The 21,369-nt window shown below is 42.6% G+C and overlaps 1 protein-coding gene across 1 annotated transcript in view; it reads left to right on the top strand.

Annotated features, from left to right (window-relative positions):
- TRIM71 (tripartite motif containing 71) overlaps positions 1-13,400 on the top strand; it is a 55,466-nt gene extending 42,066 nt beyond the window's left edge. Inside the window, exons 5-6 of the mRNA XM_005518980.2 lie at positions 9,504-9,638; positions 11,783-13,400. Coding sequence (XP_005519037.2) covers positions 9,504-9,638; positions 11,783-13,234 — 1,587 coding nt within the window. The 3' untranslated portion in view covers positions 13,235-13,400. The remainder of the gene's footprint in view (positions 1-9,503; positions 9,639-11,782) is intronic.
- The last annotated feature ends 7,969 nt before the right edge of the window (positions 13,401-21,369 follow it).

The following is a 21,369-nucleotide window of genomic DNA, read 5'->3' on the forward strand; positions in this document are numbered from 1 at the left end:
CCAGCTTGTCTGTTACAGGGCAAGGTGTCAAGGCAAAAAGCTCTCTGCTTCTGCTGTCAGTCTTCTCACTCCTTCTGTTTTCTCAGATCTCTGACAGAAGTGGCGATGGAGCTGAAAATAAAAGTGCTGTTATATGAGTTTTGCATTCTTGCAGCATAATCCTGTCATGTAAATCACAATATATATGAAGCTCTGTACAAATGCGCTTGAGTGTGAAGCATTTCCAGAAAGATCTTGTGTGGCAGCTCCAAACCTGGTTTTGTTTTTACAACTGAGACTTTCTTTGAGCATCTTCCTGCCTGTATAGCTTCTAGCACTCTGCCTACCTTTGACTCCTGTTATGTCTTCAGTGTTGCCACCAAATACAAAATACTAATGAGTTGTTGGGTTGGTGTGAAATTCCTTAACCTGCATACTTAGAGGATCTAGAGCTATCTCCATGTGAGGATTGCTCTGCACACACAGATGCACACTCTGCCTATCACTGTGTTCTACCTCAGCTGTGTTTTATAGCTATTTAATTATATATTTATTAATACCTGGCAAGGGCTGGAAAGAAGGTAGCACAATGCTTCAAACCAGAGAAGGTGTTTTCATAGGGAATTAAACTGCTGTGATATGTAGAATTACTTACTTTTGCTGAGTAATACCTAGTGGGAGGTTTGATATTATATTAGTAGTAGTTTTGTCTATAGGGAGACTCTGGATAGGGAGTTATCTTACTTTCCAAATTGGGTGAGCTTCCCTGGCACGTGCAAGGTACAAACAATAATTAAAACAATCCAGAGCTCATTGTCATCCTTTTGCTGCTTGTTTCTAGTAAATGAGGGAATTAAGCTTGTTCCGTGAAACAAGAGCGACTAATTGGTCTCTCATTAAGTCTTTGCACCAGTGGAATGATAATAGTTTATGTTGGTATAGATAATAGTCAGTTGTTGACATTTCCTTCAACTTCTGATGTTAACTTGTTGCACAGTAAACAAGTTTTTGGCACTGGATGGCTAACTTTACACTCCAACTTCAGGCAGAATCCTGGAAAACATAGCATCTTGCAAGATCTGTTTTAAACTGGGTTACAAAGCTCTTCAGCAGTATCCATACTGAAATGTTTCACACATCCCCAAAATGACAAGAAGGAAGGAATGATACTACTTTAAAGACCACTGGTGCGGTGTTCTGAATTTCTCCAGGCTGTCCTAGACAAGGGCTTGCCTATTAGTAATTAAATTATTGCTTTTGACCTCCAGGGCTCTTAATCATCTAACTGGTACAGCTAAATCATGTAAGGACTGTTTTTTGGAATGGAAGCTAGCAGGAGATCATGGATCACCACTCTGCTACTATTGCATAAATGCTTTTGTGTCTGATTTTCTTCCCACTGAGTTTACTTTGCTCGTTTCTCCCTTTTTTCTGGCTTTTATGCTGAAGGCTCCTGCTACTGTAGTGAGCTGATTGTTACTTGATGGTGCAGGTAAAAGTTACGTGGTTCTGACTATACTCATGTATCTTGAGCAAGCAATTCTACTGAACTTAGCTCATGCAGCTTTGCCCTGGTCTGGCTACAGCCCATCCAGGTTAAGAGTCTGTCTTGGAAGTGCTAGCTGAGCAGCTTGTGTAAAAGATCTGTAAAATGAGCCATGTTTTCAAGAACTGGGCTGTGCCATTAATTTAATGGCGTTTTTAATCTGGACTACTGCACAGAAGAAGAGTAGTGAGCAATCAGATCAGTGATAAAGTTACCAGGGTGGAAATCTTTGTGTGCGTGTGCAGGAATAGGAAAATTGTTCAGTCCATGGCAGCTACTCCAACATCAGCAGCAGCCAGAAGAGCATGTGATACTGTTAAAAGCAGAGGTGCTTAACTCAAAGTTTCCATGGAGCAGAGCTCTCCTTGTTCTTGGGACAATATGGCTGTGAAGCTATATGTTTATCCTAGGGAGGAGACAGCTTGTCAGCATGAATTCAAAACAAACTCTAAAATAAGTAGTCTCTAAATTAAAAGAAATTGGCTTGAGTGGTTTTGTTAAAAGTATAGAAATAGTCAACAGAGAATTGAATGCCAGTACAAGCTGTAATATGAGGAACACAAGACTGGAGCTCTAAGAGGCTTGAAAAGTAATACGTGGTAGTAACAGTTCTTAGTGGGACTGATACTTACTGCTGTTCCATAAACTCTTTCTTAATAGGCTCTGAAAGTGATAGCTCCCCTGATAGGAGACACTGAGGATGGATGAGGAGGGGTAGTTGGGAGTAAATGGGAAAAGGTGGAATTTGAAGGGCGTTGCAGGAGAGAGGAAATCAAGCCATGAGTCAACTGGCTGGAGAGTATCTGGTTAACCAAAGTTGAAGGCTTTTAGGAAGAAATGTTTATTTAAGCTCTTCCTGCGGCTTTGGAGGAAAGATTGTTTTTCAGACTTAAAAAAAAATGCTGTGAGTTGGGATACATTTCAACCTCTTGATCCACTGAAGCCTGATGTAGTCTGTCACTCCAGAAGAGTCCAAACCTCACTTTTCAGGGAAGTGGAAGTCATCTGTAAGAAACAGCAAGCCTGAGAGCAAGAAGCTTGCTTGTTTTTCCTGAGTGAAATTTCTGCAGTAATGGAAGGCTTTCCATGCTTCCTTGTGCTATGAGGTCCTGGCCTGCATTCCTAAGCCTGTTTCTAACATGAGAACTTGTGCCTGTGGGGTGAACTGATCCAGCTGAAAGGGAAGCCTTTCTGTGGGTTTACTTTTTGGCTGGGTCAGCCCCCTGGCTGGTTCACTGCAGTGCTACAAGGACCATTGATGGTGCCAGGGAATGAAAGCAGCGACATCCAACTGGGTTGCTGGTAGGACTCTGTCTTATTTCAGCAGAAAGCTATGCTCCTATCTGGGATACTTTTCCAGCCTTTTCAGAGACTTGGATTGATTCACAGGGTGATATGAAAGCCAAAGTTGACACTGGATAAATGGTGTGGGAGGAATCGGGACTGCTGCTGTTCTATATGGGGAGCGTGTCCCGCTGCCTTGTTTTACCTCGTGAAAGTGCACACTTAGCTGTCTTCTTTCAGAATTTTTTCCAAGGACTAGGTCACAAACTGAACGTAAATCTGTTATGGTGAAAGATAGATGGCTTCTTCAAAATGTCACCTTCTTAAAATACATCCATACGTGTGTAACTGTATATATGTATGGATGTATGCATGTAATCTAATGCACTAGCATAACACTAAAGCACTGAGTGCTCATGTTCATTTAGGGTCAATTTCCAGGTGAACATGTTAAAATCATTTTAATTTGTTCATCTCAGATGTCTTAAAAAGCGGGTTTATTGGTAAACAAAGTGAATTCTTTCTTAGCTGAGGCTATAATTGGTTTTGCTGGGGTGCTTGACCATGCGAGCATCTCCACTGCCTGGTGAGACTGGCCATGTGCAGTACACAGCGGGAGCTGCTCTCTTATCTATCCTGAAAGGCTTAGGAGCTTCCCTCCCAAATTTGTGGGGGAAGTGGTATGAAATAGATTAGCACCTTTATGGGGGGTGAGGGGGTACTGTAAGAAGCTGGGCTGGCCAGAGGAGGAAGCTGGTGTGTTGCCTGGAGCCTCTGCCCTTCCGTGGGAGCTTCCCTGTGGGTTGCCATATGGATCTGTGCTGCTGGGAGGCCGATACCTGAGAAGGATGGCACTGCTGGGCTGCGAGGGGTCGTTTTGGGGTTGTCACATTGAGTTAGCTCAGGCAGCCCTGTGCATGGCTTTGAAGTCAGGCTTGCAGGTTTGAGACTCTGAAATGAAGTGTGCTTTTCAAAAGCTGGGATTCATATCAAGAGGCTGAATTTCTTCGTACTTTCAGTCATTGTTTTGTGTGGTATTTCAGTGAGTTCCTCAGTGCAGCACATGAGCAGATGGTCATTGGGGAAGATGGATTTGACATGTGTCACTGTCCAAACTACTGTTCTGCCTAAAACTGTAGGCCAAAAGTCTGTTCTTGCAATACAAACCAAAATGATTGTTTAGATGTATCTGGCATGAGTAAACCTGGCCTCTAGCCTGCCCTCCATCAAAGCTTCTTTTAAAATTATCCTTGTGAGAAACTTCAAGTGAGGATGTTTTAGTGTTTTACACACATTAGACTGAAACCTTTAAGTTGGTCCATCTGAGATTTGTGCTATAGCTGCACCAATATTACTGCAAATTCACTGCTAAGCTTCTTAATCCTGGTACCTTTCTCTGCAGTTATGTAGGATCTTCCAGTTAATTTTTCTAGTGTAAGAACATTAGGAAGTTTGTATCCAGTTCTTGATGCTGGAGAAAGCCAACAGATTGTTTTGTCCTGGTTGTTTTATCCTGCTTTGACACAGTGATAAGTAACTGGAAAAGTTCAGTGAAACCAGCCCTCTGTATCTTTTTGTGCCTTAAGGAACTGAAAACAATTCACTTATGGCTGGAACACCTCCCATTTGGTGGAAAAGGGCTAATTTAAGACATACCAAAAAGTTTCCTTCAGGGTTTTTTGTATTTAATGTGCTTTTAAAATCCAGAAAGGAGTTTGTCAGAGAAGAAGCATCTCAGCATCAGTTTGCTTCCCTCTGAGTAGGACTAACTTAGTCTTAAATTCCTTAATGGTTAAACAGCAAATCCTACATACTGAGGTAGGAAAGTGTATATTTAATATTCTTTATTCAATACCTGTCATCCATTCAACTCTTCAAATACTGAAGAATTCCTCAGCAGAACCAAAATTTGCTTTTGAATTTTCTCTCCAGAGGTTTGAACATTTATTGGAAAACTTGAGATTGGGAAACTTAAATGTCAGAATTAATGCCTGAAAAATTATACCTCCCTCTCATCTTTGGATGGATGAATGGAATAAAAAAATCCTAAGGACTTTTTCAAATTTGTTCATGCAAGCCAGCATTGATGAGTTGCCGTACATAACCATAAGCAGCCTTAATGTGTCTCATGGTGCTGCCACTGTGGTATGTTGTGCTGCAGTTTGTTCAATTGGATAAATTCCTGGACTGAATTGGTGTGATCTAACATCATGGCTCAGCATCTGGATTAACAGGCCCTGCTGTTTCAGAGACCTGAGTTAGCCTCTGTGTGCTGTGTGGACATAACTGTGGACAGACTGATTTGATTTGGCTATCAGACAGCAGAAACCACACAGCGTGGACATCAGCACGTCTGTCGTAGCTTTTCAGTACACAAGCTTTTTAACAGTTTTTCTTTCTCCTGAAACATTTTATGCTTGTGATCATTTTTTGGTTTTTTTTTCTCATTTAAAAAAGCAGAGCTAGTGAAAACTTTGGCGTCTAGAACATTAAATATTCCATTGGAATATTTAGATAAACATGAAATCATAGAATTTTTTTTTATGACTTGAGGCTCTAGTTCCTGTTGTTCAACAGAAGACAGGAAATGCAAAAAATTACTGAATGCTGCCATTCTACAAAAATGACAAGTCCTGATTTGGGCACCTCTGAGGTCAGCATGGATATCCAGAAGTATGGCCAAGTTCTAAAATGCTACCCTGCTACTTCTGACTCTTGCAGTTGGTTTCTTCATTGGTTCATGTTGTACCATCAGTTGCCATAGCCACTGGAGCAAGATCATCACTAGTTTTTCCCTGAGGTGGTGGAATGTAGATAAAGGGGAGCTCGCAGAGATGTCCACCTAAAGGGAGCTTGCAAAGGACACCCACATTCTGATACAACTCTGTTTGCCACCTTTTACTCAAAACAGAAATGTGCTGGTAGCAATAGCTAGTTCTGGGAACTGACAGTGGTCAAATAAGAGATTTTTAGGCTTCAGGCATTAAGTCACACAACTTTCTCACTCTGGCCTGGGAAATCATAAGGAGGAATCCAAACAGTCCTTGGAGAAGGAAAACAACCTTTGCAGGTGTTGTTTGTCTCCTTGTTGTTTACTTGCAAGAAATGGTCGAGGGCTGTTGTTCCCAACTGTCCAGTGATGGTGATGTGTTGGTTTGATGACCAGTGAGAGGTTTTACCTTTTCAGAACTGTCTATAAAAGAAGATCTGGAAGAATAAAACTTGCTCTCTTTTGCAACCCAAGCTAGAGAGTCTGTGTCATCACTTTGCCATTCCTAATACAGTGGTACAGCTCATGATGGATGTCTGCATTTCTTTCCTTCATGCAAACACATTTGTCTGCCTCACTGGAAGCTTTGTCTGCAGTTTCCTTGTGTGGTGGCCCCCTGGAATGTGTCACCTGCACAAGGACTGCTACTACTTCAGTTTTACTCTTGAGGAATTCAAAGTACCAGTTTCAACCCTGAAATTTACAAGATACACTGCAAAGTAGTGTTTTACTTGTTTTCACTTGTTTTTAACAAACACAAAGCGCTGGTGACATCTCTAATAGAATGGGGAGTGGTATTGGCCATCTTTAGAGCCCTGAGAAGCCACAGGTGGAGAGGGACAGGTACAAATAGATTATTTACTTATTGGCCAGCAGCAGGAAACGGAACAGTTGTTTTCCATCTCACATTCAGTAACCCAGCAGAATTCTTGGATAAACACAGGCCATGTCTTCTGTCTCCTGAGTGTGTGAGCTGCTTGACCATCTAATTCACTAGCACTGGGAAAATTAAGACATGCCATGAGGTGAGAGCATCATAAAAGCTATTTTTCTTTACAAGTGTTTGTTGTTAAAAAGATTGCTTGGTGTCTGACCAGAACAAGAAAAACTGCTGCTTAACATGCTCCGTAAAAAGTTGACTGCTCCAAGACAAGTTCCACATAGAAAATGCCTGCAGGAGTGAGTTTTCATGGCAGAACTCTGACATCTTACAGTAATCAAAGTGAACAAGGGATTTCCATGTGAAGAAGACTCCCAAAAATTGTACTTTATGCTTTTGGGTTTTGCTTCAGTTATAGATAACTTGCTATTGCTGTTCCCCCTGTCATACCTCTGCTGTTTGATGCTGGTCAGCCTTCCTAGGCTGTTCTAGCTTATTTGGGCAGAGTGCAGGACTCTCTGAATTTTACCAAAACTTTACTAATATCCTGGGTGATATTAGAATCATAGCACTTTGGGCATCCCCTATGATCTGAGCTGATCATGCTTGGGCAAGTAAAAATAAATCCAGATGATGACATGAGTAGACAACCAGTTGTGCATAGCTGGTTCTTATAGCTGAAAGATCACAGCATCCACAGGGAATTACTACTCCTTCTGCTATGATGGAGTTCTTGAAAGGTGGACTCTGGTTTTAGTGGAGATTAATGGGGGAAGTTGGGATTTCTCTTATCTCTAAGGTATAGTAAAGGATAAGTATATACAGATCACGGTTCTAAATGGGTACTGAGTACAAAAAGCAAAAAATAAGTAAATCAAGATTTTTATGCTTCCCCAGACATCATTGTTAAAATTGGAATATGAGTGGATAATTTCCTGACACTTCTCAAGATGATACCACTTCCTCTTTGCAAGAGAAGGAAGGTGTTTTGCTGTACTTGATGGGAATACAGGTCTCTTTTGGAAGAAATGGATCCTTTTCCCATGCAGTAGAGCAACTTATGTATTTGAATGGCAAAGAGGAGGTAATCGAGGCGCAGTATTGTTATATGTGACTTCTTCTAGCTAGGTCTGCAGCCTCCTGGCTTTTATGAAGTCTTTATCCCTGGCCAGTTGTGATTTCATGTCTCCTTTGCTAAATGCTGTAATGAGATTTTCATTTTTTGTCAAATTTGCCTGCCAGAAGTTTTGTGAGAGGCCAGGGCAGCCTCCAGTGGGACTGGGATATGTAGGCTATGAGTTTGAAGACATTCCCTGTTAAAACTGTAGGGAAAGTGACTCTGGGAGCTCTTGAAGGAGGAAGAGCTGAAAGACATGTTCCTCTTACTGAGCCTTGGGCTGTAGGCTGGCTGTCAAGTAGCACTGCTGTTTTCCCCTGACAGTTTGCAGGAGAATTCTTTGGAGTAAAGATAGAAATGTTGTCCTGTTTGATTTTGTCAGTGTTGTCTTCAACTTATCTCTAGAGAGCAATCACCTGGCCAAGTTAGTCTTCATTGTTCTTTCAGGAAAGGATCTCCTGTGTGACCTGGAAGAGTAAGTCTAGTTCAGACTAGTTGTCTTAAAATAACTCACCTGGAATGAAAATGTCCAAGTATATTTAAGTTTTTATGTTTTAGCATTCCTGTTCTTGGCTTAAACTTAGATGATGCTGAACTGAGAGTTCAAAAATCCTAATAACTGTTCAGTGAATGATGACAGTGTACTGTCTGACTTTCTAGATGATGCTGGATCACGTTGGGTACTTCATAGATTGTTGCAACAGGTAGTTCTTAGGTTGGTACATCCTCATACGCACAGTTAAAATGAGGGTATCTTCCTGAAGGTTCTGAATGTATGGGAAAGCCTTTAAGCTCCTTCTTAGCTGATTTCAATGAGCCTGCATTTCTGAAGACAAAGAAAGTGTTTCCTTCTGTTCAGAGGGAACCTCTGTTCCAGTTTGTGCCCATTGCCTCTGGTCCTGTCACAGGGCACTGCTGGAAAAAGCCTGGCTCTGCCCTCTCAGTGCCCTCCCCTCCAGTGTACGTATACTTGTAAGAACCCCTCTATTTTTTAGGCTGAATACTTTCACAGGCCATCATTTTGTTCTAGAATTTTGTAACTAATAAGTTACTATCTTTTTAACCTCTTTGAGGGGCACAGGTTCATCTGCTGGTTCACTTTATGACAAAGGGCTGAAAAAATTGTTAGCCATTGCTATTGAACCTGTTCCATTGGGAGCTGATCGTTCAGATTTGCCTGATCTTTGTTTTTATGCTCCTTTCTGTAATATTTTGTAGAACTTGGGAGTAGTTTAGGAAGAATTTTTTGAGGAAAACATTTTTAATTTGAGGCGGGGGAAAAGAGACATATTCTTTCTGGGTGCATTCTGCAGAATACTACTACAGAATGCTTTTAAAATACTAACATTGCAAGGTTATATTAGAAATAATTCAGTCTCTACCCAAGGTGTGAATAACTATATGAATACTTTTTACTGATAACCATTTGTTCTTTGTTTTTTCTTTTAAAATTAAATATCTCCATACTCTTTTAGGGGGGCAGCTCAAACGCATTGACACACAGTCTGTTCCCTACAGTGTCATTTTTCACTTGAGGCGCACCCATCACACAATAGCAGTCTGAACCGTTTTGAGGGGATAGATAAACTGGGTTTTCTACATGGAAGAAAACATGAGTATGAATTTCTGTGCAAGTCTCTTGTTCACCATATTAGCTGCTTGCTGGAATTGCACAGGGAATTTAGCGCTGTGGTGTTAGTGCAAGGCACAATGAAGGTGTAAACTCCATGTAATAGATGTATTTAAGCAATCCCTGTCAGTTTTTAGGCTGCAGTATATGAAATGTGTGAAGGCCTAGAAAGAAACTAAGAGTTGTCACTTTACGCCTTTACCTGCAGGCGTAGTGAAATGCAACCAGCAGTCCCCTGACACATTTTTTTATTGCTTTGGTCAAGCCTTAAATGTGTTTGTCTTTGTTTCTCCCCAGCTGAGTATTGAACAGGCCCAGGCTGTGGCAGAGCAAGTCGAGATGAAAGCGAAGGTGGTACAGTCTGAAGTCAAAGTAGTGACCACTAGACATAAGAAGGCCTTGGAGGAGCGGGAGTGTGAGCTGCTCTGGAAGGTATGCACCTTTACATTTGTAAGTGCTGACGAGTGCTTTTCAAACTGAAAAAATACTCAAACTACTGCACAGCCAGATTCTGATATCCAAGGGAAACTGCAGGTTTCCTTAATCAGAGCTGCTGGTGGGGTTTTTGCTGGGGCTGCTGGATCCTCAGAGCAGTGCAGCCCCACAGGTGGGCTGGGCACTCCCTCTGCTGGCCCAGCAGCTGCCCCGAGGGGAGATCCTCTCTAAACAATGTCTTCAAGATGTCTTAAATGTGCTGCTCTAGAGTCAGGTACATGGTATATTTGGTTTTCCAATCCACTCCTTATAAAGGAGCAAAGCTGTAGATCCTATCCTGTCCTTTTTTTGTTTTCAGAAAGGCTAGTAGAAATTCTGTGGGACCAACTTTTCCCCATCCTTAAAAACCTTTACTGTCAATCAAGGTAGCATCCTCCCTCTATTTTTTTTTTTTTTTTAACTAGTATAACAAAAGAGTGCTCTCCAGCAAGAGTATCTGCACAATTCTGAACTGATGGGCTCATTTCAGCCACAATGCATGTGTTGTATTTTGAGAGGAGGAAAGGATGTAACAGGCAAGTTTCTTATTCCAGAAAAGTAATTCAGTGGTCACCTGCAAGCGAAGATTTGTTTTATTTTGTAAGTGTCAATGGCAAGATTAAAATTGCACTTTATATAGTTAGTGTACTTTGAATGCTGCTTTTCTGAGGATTTGGATTGAGGGAGATGAGTTCATTTTCATTGTTAACCTTCTGCAGGAAGCGTGGCGGCTTTCTCTTTTAAGGTGTTCCTAGTGCAGGAGGAGTAAGATCTGCCCCTAAGCTCTTTTTATCCTATGGTGCTGCACAAATGCACTTTGTTGGAATATCTGCACTGAGAGCAAGTTCTCTTCAACTTGAAAAACGTTATTTTAAGAAGGAAATGTGGTGGTAAATTATTTTAGCAAAATAAAAACTCAGCTATCAAGCTTTTGTGTCGAACATGCTATTAAACAATTTTGTATACCAGAGCTGAGTCTGAGGATTAAGCTGAGACCTAAGATCAGTAATTTGCCTTGAACAACTATTGGAAGAAGCATCTCCCATTTTTTTTTTACAGTCTGGTAAAACCTACATCCCTCAACTTATAGGAAGTTTGTACATATGTTATCTAGTCAGTGTCCAACCAAGGAGTCTTCAGACATTGAGTCTTCCTTCACTAAAATGCATTCCAGGTATTGTTCTGTGGCCAAAAAGGTATTCAGACATCGGGGAGATGTACCTCTGCAACAATAAATCAAAGACATGTTCTATTAGTTTTATGAAGCAGGTGCCTTTGCCAGGTGTTCTGAAGTGTTTTTTCACAAGTAAATTTAGACACAGGCTTATATAGATGAGTTACAAAACAGACATTTTTGCACCAATTTCAGTCCTTCAAGCAGGGGCTGGCAGCAACCTTCTGTGTTATTTGAAGTGACATTTACAAAGCATCCTGTTTTAAAGCACAAGCTCAGCATGACTGCCACTGTTTACAAGAAAATATTAAATTAATTGGACCCTCAAAATCCCTGGAGATAGATGTCTGGTATTATCCAGTCACACAAAAACAGTTCTGGCAGGCAGGGGAATGACATGGACAGGAGCCCACACGCATTAGCTGATGCTGACTCCCCAGCCTCAGCTCAGCTGGACAACAACCCACCCTCTGAAATTTGTCTCAGCTCTGGGTAGTGAAGCCTCAGCCTCTGCTCTTCTTGAGAGGCTGCAATAACTTCTGACCTCCCTGGGGGCTGAGTGAGATGTGCATCAGGATGATCTGTCAAGAACCTTGCTACTAGAAAACAAAATAGCATTTGAGGAAGCAAGTAATTGCCGGTAAGCAAGCGAGTCTTGCTTTCAAATGTCACTCTGATGCAGCAGATCTGCAGAGTAGGAATGTATGGTTTTGCCTGGAGGGTAGGAGAGGCTAATAATCCTAAATTTGGGTAATTAGTTTTCCTTGTTTCTTCTTGTCTACATCATTTTTAGAGGTTTGTTCCTCAGCTGTGTATAGCTAACAACTGTCCAACTGGCATTTATGTAGCAGGGAGACTGATGGAAATCTGTGTTGTGGTCTGTCTTTCCTGATGCAAGTGTGCTTTTCTCTCCCCCGTTTCCCACAAGGTGGAAAAGATTCGCCAAGTCAAGGCCAAGTCACTGTACTTGCAAGTTGAAAAGTTGCGTCAGAACCTAAACAAGCTGGATAACACCATTAGTGCTGTCCAGCAGGTCCTGGAGGAGGGTCGTACCATGGATATTCTTCTGGCTCGGGACCGCATGCTGGCTCAGGTGCAGGAGCTGAAGAACGTCAGAGGCCTTCTCCAGCCACAGGAAGATGACAGGATCATGTTCACCCCCCCTGACCAGGCATTGTATATGGCCATTAAATCAATGGGCTTTGTCAGCAGCGGGGCTTTCGCCCCCTTAACCAAAGCCACGGGGGAAGGTCTCAAGCGTGCGCTGCAGGGCAAGGTGGCCTCGTTCACCGTGATGGGCTACGACCACGACGGGGAGCCTCGCCTTTCAGGGGGTGACATGATCTCTGCAGTGGTCATGGGCCCAGATGGAAACCTTTTCGGGGCGGACGTCAGCGATCAGCAGAACGGGACCTACCTGGTCAGCTACCGTCCGCAGCTGGAGGGAGAGCACCTGGTGTCCGTGATGATGTGCAACCAACACATCGAGAACAGCCCCTTCAAAGTGGTGGTGAAGTCCGGGCGCAGCTACATCGGCATCGGGCTGCCGGGGCTGTCCTTCGGCAGCGAGGGAGACAGCGACGGCAAGCTCTGCCGCCCCTGGGGGGTCAGCGTCGACAAAGAAGGCTTCATCATCGTCGCCGACCGCAGTAACAACCGCATCCAGGTGTTCAAGCCGTGCGGGACCTTCCATCACAAGTTTGGCACGCTGGGCTCCCGGCCGGGCCAGTTCGATCGCCCTGCCGGCGTGGCCTGTGACAATTCGCGTAGGATCGTCGTGGCCGACAAGGACAATCATCGCATCCAGATCTTCACGTTCGAGGGGCAGTTCATTCTCAAGTTTGGGGAGAAAGGAACGAAGAACGGGCAATTCAATTACCCATGGGATGTGGCTGTCAACGCAGAGGGCAAGATCCTGGTCTCTGACACGAGGAACCATCGCGTTCAGCTGTTTGGGCCCGACGGCGTGTTCCTTAACAAGTACGGCTTCGAAGGGGCACTCTGGAAGCACTTTGATTCCCCCAGAGGTGTGACGTTCAATCACGAGGGCCACTTGGTAGTGACGGACTTCAACAACCATCGGCTCCTGGTCATCCATCCAGATTGCCAGTCGGCACGCTTCCTGGGCTCCGAGGGCACCGGCAACGGGCAGTTCCTGCGCCCGCAGGGAGTGGCGGTGGATCAGGAAGGGCGCATCATCGTGGCCGACTCCAGGAACCATCGGGTGCAGATATTCGAGTCCAATGGTAGCTTTTTATGCAAGTTTGGCACTCAGGGAAGCGGCTTTGGTCAGATGGACCGTCCTTCAGGTATAGCTGTCACCCCTGATGGCATGATTGTTGTGGTCGACTTCGGAAACAATCGAATTCTCGTCTTCTAATCTGTGTTTGAATTAGGAAGAAACTGTCTCAGGGAAATTCTTCTAAGAGAAAATGAAAAAATACAACGTTAATTCAAACCTACCTCATCTTTAATTTTTTTACAGATGAATGTACTTACCTTTTCTGCAGGGAGTGAGCCTGTAAAATTGAATTCTATCTACCTCATTGTCCTCCCTTCCCTCCCCGGTTTCTTGCTCCCTCCCTTATCCCCACATACTCATAGTTCAGAACGTTTTACCTCTTTCCCCGTGATGGGGTTTCATGCACAAACAAGTGTTGCTGTGCACATTAGGTGGTTTGTGTGGTGAGTTCTGTTAGACTAAGCCAAGAAAGGCGCTATGTAACTTTTTAAATGGAGAAAATGGTAGTAGGTGTTTGTAGAGAATTTGTGTTCTTGACCATTCTGCAGTTCTGTGGGTGGGGACATGGGAGGGAGGGACATTTGTTGGATTTGGTTTGTGCTTTTTTGTTTTTTGGGGTTTTGGTTTGGGTTTTTTTTTGTTTTTTTTTTTTAATTGCTGCTGCAGCAGAGAACTTTTTCCTGTTCTCCTTTTTATACCTCAGTGTGTTTGATTTACTGGCGAGCACAGCATCTTGTTCCCAAACAACTTTGAACGTTTTATGAAAGTGAGTGGGATTCACTTGCCAGGAAGAACAAGTTTGCATCTTTTTTGGCATTTCTGTGTATTTTTTTACTGAAACATGGTAATTTAACAGCACAAAGTGAAGCTGATGAAAATGCACAAAAATTCTTTAAGTTTAAACCAAATTGTTCATTTTAGTGGCTTAGTGCAGTCATTGTAAAGTTCAGATAAAAAGCAAGGCTTCCTTTAATGTATCCTATCATTGAGAATTTAATTTTTACCCCTTTTCACCTGAAAGCTAAATTAGTTTTAAAAAAGTTACTGTTTCTTTTTATCAGTGCCCCAAATCTAGGTAACAGAATAGGTTAGGAGGAGCATTGAAACAGGGAAAATCAAACCCTTTTGATATACTTCCTTGTGAAATGACTTAGTGTTTTTTGCCCCTCCCCATAGAGAAACTTTAAAGGAATAGCATGTGAATGTGTTAGAACAGAAGTGGTACCTTTTTCCAAAAGTAAGAAATAAGCACAGCTTTGGAGATTCAGGGTGTGTTTTGGAGAAGTCAACAGTTGTTTTGCTTTATTTGTTTTGGGTTTTTTTGTTCAGAGAGGATTGCAATAACTCTATCAGTGACTATTTTTATTTTTTTTTTTAATCATTTTCTGGCTTCCCCAAAGAGCTGGACTGAAGATTTTGGGAATATCTACTGTAGCTTTTAGGGTGGGTGGGGTGGCCTATACCTCCCTGCTGCAGGATCTTTGGCTACAGATCCAAGTGAAGAGTTACCAGTACCAGCTAAAGGCAAACTGCATCAAGGTGAAACTTTGCTGATTTTTTTCCCAGGGCAGTACCAAAGAATTCTGTGTAGAATTAACATATATGATCCTTTAAAGCTTGGAGGCAGGGGGAAGTTTGCCCTTTCGGGGATATAGAAACAGATATTCTGAGAAGCAAAAACTTTTGGGGAGAATAGAGATCTCTTTAGCAAAACGTGACTTTGAGTCCCTGGAAGGATTTGGTTTAATTCTTCAATTTCTTGCATTCTGGTTTAGCTGTTCACGCAGATATGGTCTCTACAGACCTGTAGCTTCACCCTCTGGTGTTGGCAAACAAGAATCGTTGGAAGTGGGGAGCAGAGGGCTCTTCTGTCTCTCTGCAATGGAAAAACCTCATGTGTCACTGCTTGGGTTTGGGAATGCCATGGGATTTACCTTACTGTTTGCAAGAGAAGATCTCTGAAATGTAAATATGGTCGTTGTCAAAAGGTCTGAAGAGCCTTAACCATCCTGCAAGGAAAGGGTTCCTCTCTCTGCCAGCCACCATGCACAAAAGTGACCTGAGGTTGAAAGGCTCTTCACAAGTTCGTGAGAAATCACAAGGTGCACTTTCCTTCTTGCTGCTTTTCCCCTCCAAGGAGTGTTAACTTTCTGGGTTTTGTAGAACTACCGATGGTGTGTGCAGACAGAGAGAGCTGCCACTTTAGAGGAGGCTTAAACTAAAAGACCAGAAAGAGACAAAAAAGATTCATGAGATGGAAAAACCTCTTTCAAAAGAAGGGTGAGGAAAACACCTAATTTAAGTTGGATATAAAACAACTGTGCTGCCTTTCAGTCAAAGCCTCAAGGAAGCAAACTCTTCAAAGCAGTGTGTTTCAGTTAGGCTTAATCTTAGGATGGCATGGTTTAAAAACAGTCTTGAAATGATAATCTTTTATACAGGTGTCTGTCATTAAATTTCTGTGGCCACACAAAATGTGTATGAGAGAGCTAGTTTACCTTCAAGTTTTGCAAGTTCTGCCTGTGTACACACCTCCCTTCTTGGGAGTGGCCTACAGTTGACAGAAGTTCATGGTTGTCTTGTATTAATCAGCCCAAAAATTATTTGCAGCTAGGGCTGTGGAAACTTATCAGCCTGCAAGATCTAGATACCAAAGAAAACTGGTTTATAAAGCTTTAATGTTTAGTCTGCAGTATCCTTGCATTTATCCTGTCATGTCTTAATGAAAATGTCAGGTCTCTAAATACTTTGACCAGAGTGGCTGACGGTGTTGAAGTGTCCTAGAAATGCTCTTGTGCTTAAATGCTTGTGGGGCTTGCCCTTCTCTGGGGCTAGAAGGGAGTTGTTTTTCCAGGCATTAAAAAAAAAAAAAATTAAAAAAATTTAAGTGTGCAGTCAGGATTGTGTTGAATTGGAGGAACTTTTTGCCCCCCTAGCCTGCACCGTGTGGAAGGTGACAGATGCTGAAGTTGCCGTTTGCTGTTTTGAATGGAGCCATTATTGCACAACCCCCCAGCCCAGCCCAGCTCAGTCAGGAAGAGGAATGACTTGAACTCTTCCTAAGTTGCTGTCTATTTAACTCAGTGGGATTTGCTTGCAAACCGAACCTTGAGTGTTTGACCTCATGTGTTGGGAAGCTTTTTCGTTTCAAAAACACTACTATTTAGCTACCCAAAAGAATTTCTTGTCTTTGTAATAGATAGTGCTAAGCACACTTGGTCTCATTGAAAAGTGGTAGTGTAGCTTATAAAATGGAGTGTTTTATATGCAATGAAAAAAAGTAGTGCTAATATACAATGCCAACATCAGATGCCCCATAGAGGCTTATTAAAAAGTAACATACTTAAATGAGATTCAAACCTTGCTCTGCTTTTCCATGCACATTCTCAGGTTAAACCCCAGTATCATAACATACATACATGCAGAGAGGAAAAGCAAGGCTTGGAAGCTGGATTGCAAACCAAACAAGCATTCAGAGTAACCTTCTTAACTCGGGGAAATGGCCTGGAGAAGGGTGAAGTGAGTGTGTGCCTCTTCGTTGGGGAGCAGCAAATGTGGGGGACAGAGCTGTCTACTCGAACTCCCAAAGGATTTTCTCTATGCCAGGTTAAACCAGTGGCTTTCTGTAAACCTTTTGCTTGACAAAATGTTATCAGCAATCAGTGTGGCTGGTTTGGGTGTTCAGCATATAAAGCAATCTCGTCCTTTCTCAGAATTATTTAAGCAGGAGCTTTAGTAGCAAACTGAAGCAGATTCAGTACTTGATAATAATGCAGGTTCTTCACATAACTCGCTCCTTTCTGTTTAGTACCTTTTAAATATAACTTATTTAAGGAAGCCCATAAACCTGAAAATTTTAAAGAAAGCAAGGAAAGGAAGGTAACACCTGAAAACTAATGCATGTTAGGGCCAGACATAATAAACCTGGGAGAAAGAATAGGTCACTTGGATGTGGCATTCCCTTGGAATTGAAGGAAAGTGGGCCCAGTCTGTTATGTTACAGTTAAACCAAAATTGATTTCTGAAGAGAGCAGGTTTTATAGGCTCATCTTGCCATAACTTTGATCAGAAGATTTCTTTGTTCAGTTCTAGTTTGAAAAAATATTGTGCCAAAGTTTTGTTTATTTTTTAAAGGAGTGTAAGCCAAATGGTGCCAAAAGGTAATAGGGTATTTAAAAGTAGAGATATTTAGACAAACAGTTTGGAACTGTATAAAAAAGGAACACTGGTACTTGCGTTAGACAAATATTGTACCTTTGGTCTTTGAGTCCTTGGGAGTTTGAAACCCAGTTTGCTGTGGTACAAAATGCACAACTAGAGATGCCACTATCTTTTGCTTGAAATTCTACCTCACTTTGCAGAAGTAAATCATCTACCTCAATTTAGCATCAGACAGGTTTGGGAAATAGTTGAGAATCTGCCTGGGGGAAGGATTCATCCTGCCTGTTGGAAAAGCATTTTAATTGAAACAGAGATACTAAGTGTGTCCTATGTGGTAACTGCTTGCTTTTGTTTGCTTTTGTTTTTGCTGCCTGCCTATGGAGATATTAAGCTGCCCTTGCTAGAGAATCTGTAAATAAAACCAAATGTTCAGGCAAACTGGACTGAGACCTGAAACACTTTTGAGTTTGTTCTGGTTTCACTACGAGGTATGAAAGTGTAAACTTTTGTTCAGTATTATGACACTACTGGCTGACGTGACATACTTCATGTTCATTTGCAGTGTTCTTGTTCTGTGAGACCTTTAGGTCTTCTCTCTACAAGAGAAAAACTTTTATGCATGCCTACCAATGTGTTCTGCTTGGGAGGACTGGTGTTATGATTGCTGTAAACACAATGCTATACCAAATGCTTGAAGGGAATAAGGTCCTGTTTTTTTTTATTTTATTGACTTGGTGATTGTATTAGTAGCTTGCTTGACTCAATGGGATTTTTTCCACCATGACAAAGCAATCAAGTTCCTATTCCTGGAGGGCAGCTTAGGTTCAGACATACTCAGGAGAGGCAGTTTAAAACCAGTGTCTTGGGATTTTAGGCAAGTTAAGTAGTGACGTGCAACGTACCCCATTTTACCTGTGGAGTTAAGTTGCACAAGCACATTTTCAGACTACTCTATTGGACGAAAAAATAATCCTTTTTCCAATCCCCAGCTCATATTGAGGGGTGGCAGAAGTGGGTACAGGAGACCCCTAGTAACAGTAGGCTGTGTTGGGTTTGGTAAATGTTATGGTGGGAAATGTACATTGATGTCTCTAAGTGATCTTACGGGTTAACAAGCCAGAGTGGCATCTTTTTCCATCATTGTTCAACCAATAATGGTTCTAAAAATGCTTTGTGTACCTGCATGGTCTTAGACCTACTATTAATGATTGTATCAACTTACAAACTCAGGTAGATAATTTTTTAAGCTCTTTTCATAGAGCCTTACTGACTGAATGTTAAGTGTCTGTGTACTGATGTAGTTAAGTAACTTCCTTTTGAACTACCAGACTAGTTAAAAAAAAAAAAAAAAGTCTTTTTATAGATTTGTAGAGTACTTTTCAGACAATGTAGTAGTTTTTCCTTCAGAGGGAGAGATGTCTGTGTTCTGGTTTTAGTTGGGTTTTTTTTTTTTTTTTTCTCTCTAAAATGACTAAGAGGTTTTTAACTAGTTTGTAAGGTTTGCTTAGACACCTGAGTTGGTGGGGGTTTCTTACGTCTGTGACTCTTGTTTGTACTGTGCATTACCTGTCATGCCCTGCTCACTTCATGCACAGGTCCTTGGAGGAGTTGAGGGTGTGAAACACATGCCTGCAATTTAACTCAAATAGAAATTGCAAACCTTGAACAAAATGAAGCTCAGCCCCATGAAACCAATGTCAAACTTTTTTTTCCCCTCCTCCTCCCCCCCCCCCCCTTTAATTTGCTGTTAGTTGTATGCCCTGTCTTACAAAATTTTCACTACTGATTTATAAGTAGCATTGCCCCAGTGCAGGTTTGCATTGGGATCCAGGCTGATCTTGTCCTTCTTTGAATGTTGGGCATCTTGAATTGATTTGTTTTCTTGGTTTCCTCATCCGTTATTTCTTTTCTATTTTAGTGACTGATCATGCTGCTCTCCTAATAACAATAAAATATCTCAGGAGGACAGACAGTGCTCTGCTTTTAATGAGCTGCTCACAGCTTTTCTATCTAATTGGGAATGAGGCAGGCTGTGACAAGAATTGCCATGCTCCAAAAAGGGCATCACATTTTGACTTGGACAAAAAGGCCAAGTAATTTTTACTTGTCAGATGTTGAGTACTGCAGAGAAGAAAGCATGACAGGTTATGTGCAAACTTTTACATAGAATAAGTGAACAAAATGTTAGAACCCTTGTGTTAATGGAGGCTTCTGAATGTATCTTTGTGGTCCATAGGGAAGGCTGAAGGATGTAGCAAGGAGATGATGTATCAGCTACTGGCAGCCTTAAAACAAAGTCAGTGTCTCTCTGGACTTTAAAATGTTCCTATGCAGTTTATTTTATTTTTGTTTAATCAAATAAATGTGAGGTTTTTTTCATGGCAACTCTGTGTGTGTGTTTCTGTACTACCAAGAAAAAGCCTTCTCTTCTATCAGGATGCAAAAAAGAAAAAGCCCCTCCTTGTTGTTTGTGCTGTTAGAAAAAGTCCTCATTGTCATGACTGGAGGAAAGAGTTGTGATATTGAACTCACTGCTTACAACTGCATGCTTTTTTTCCCCAATATCTTGCCAGAAAGTTTCTGGTTTAACTTTTCTAGGTCTATTTCTAGGTTTCCATTCCTTTACCTTGGCCACTGAAAGAATGGTTCTTCTGCATGGCAGTGTAAAGCAAAGCCACCAGAGCATTTAAAAAGTCTCTCTGGCATCTTACAGGGCAGACTGTCAACAAAATTGTGTAAAAGCTGCCCTTTTTCTTCACTACCTTGGAAAAGGTTTAAAAAGAAATGGTAAGCATAGGAAGATGCTCTTCAAATAAGGTTTGAGAACTAAAGCCACTGACTGAATTCCCAGCATGGCTAGCAGTGGAGGTGGAGTCCAGGCTTGGGAAGTGCTGGCTGCTTTTGCTTTTCTAAGCCAAGATGCCTTCTGGGCCTGCACCAACTGTAGGGCTCTCAGCACCATGCTGTGCTCTATTCATCAAAATCCTTGACCAGGCCATTGCTTTCTTCCTGCTGGAGCATCTGGCAATGTCAGAAGCATAGAGATGACTTCAAGTGGGAGGGAGGGAGAAGGCCCTGTGGAGGTGGGGACAAAAACTGCCCAGGTGAGTTTGTCCGGCTTCCTTTGTTACTCTGTATTCCCTTGGCTCCTCTGTGCCCTCTTCCTGAAGACAACTGGAAGCCAGAAGCTCCCTGAACAGCAGGAGATGGCTCAGGGCACTGCTGAATGAGCGCTGTCCAGTCCTTGCACCGGGGCCATGGGCAGAGCTAAAGGTTCTGATGCGAGGAACAGCAGTGGCCATGGTGCAGGAGCGGTCCTGAGGCAGCCACAAGGCTTGTGCTGTGTGGAGGGGGAAAGGGAATGCACGTCCTTTCTCCTGCTGTGGGAATCTGAGCCGGTGCATGGCTGCAGGGGAGATCCTGGAGTAAGGGGGGAGTGGGGGGAGAGGGACAGGCACCCTTTCCTTCAGATAGGGCCCAAACCAAACTAAGCGTTATTGGCCTTGCGGCTGATCCTGGGCTGCTCGTGCTCCCCCTTTTTCTACCGAAGCACAGCTCGCTGCTTTACTTGACCTTCGCTTTCCTACCAGAGACTAAAAGCACCTGAGGGAAATGGATTGAAGGGAGAAGCCAGGTCCTTGGCTGCTGCCTCCCTTGATGTGTATTGATATTTACCTTTTGCTTTCTGTTGCTAGCAAAGGATGGGAGCTGAGAGCCGTCGTCACGGCTCCTCCGTGGCTCTGTGCGAGGCAGGGCAGCAGGAAAGCGGCGGAGCTGCTCGGGGGCTGAGCCGCCCGAGGGCCGCGGCTCACGTGTAAATGGCTGCGATAAGATGTGCTGTGCCTTATCTGGGAAACAACTGCATCCTTCACCGAGCCCGGCCACGGCCAGAGCATCTTTTGCATGTGAATGCCCCGCATTCCTGGGGGGGGCGGGGAAGAATCTTCTCTGTTCAGGGCCCGGGACCACACAGGGAGCATCTTGAACCTTTTTTGTATTTAATCAGTCAATCTACTCTGGCGTAAAGGATGTATCAGCTCCCTTCCTTCTTTCTTTCAGAAAGGTGATCGCTACTTACTTTTTCCTGATACTTTTTTTTATCCTTAGTGTTT

Source organism: Pseudopodoces humilis, chromosome 1, assembly GCF_049639895.1.
Source record: "Pseudopodoces humilis isolate 2021_Gansu_Grassland_sample_001 chromosome 1, ASM4963989v1, whole genome shotgun sequence".
NCBI lineage: Eukaryota > Metazoa > Chordata > Aves > Passeriformes > Paridae > Pseudopodoces > Pseudopodoces humilis.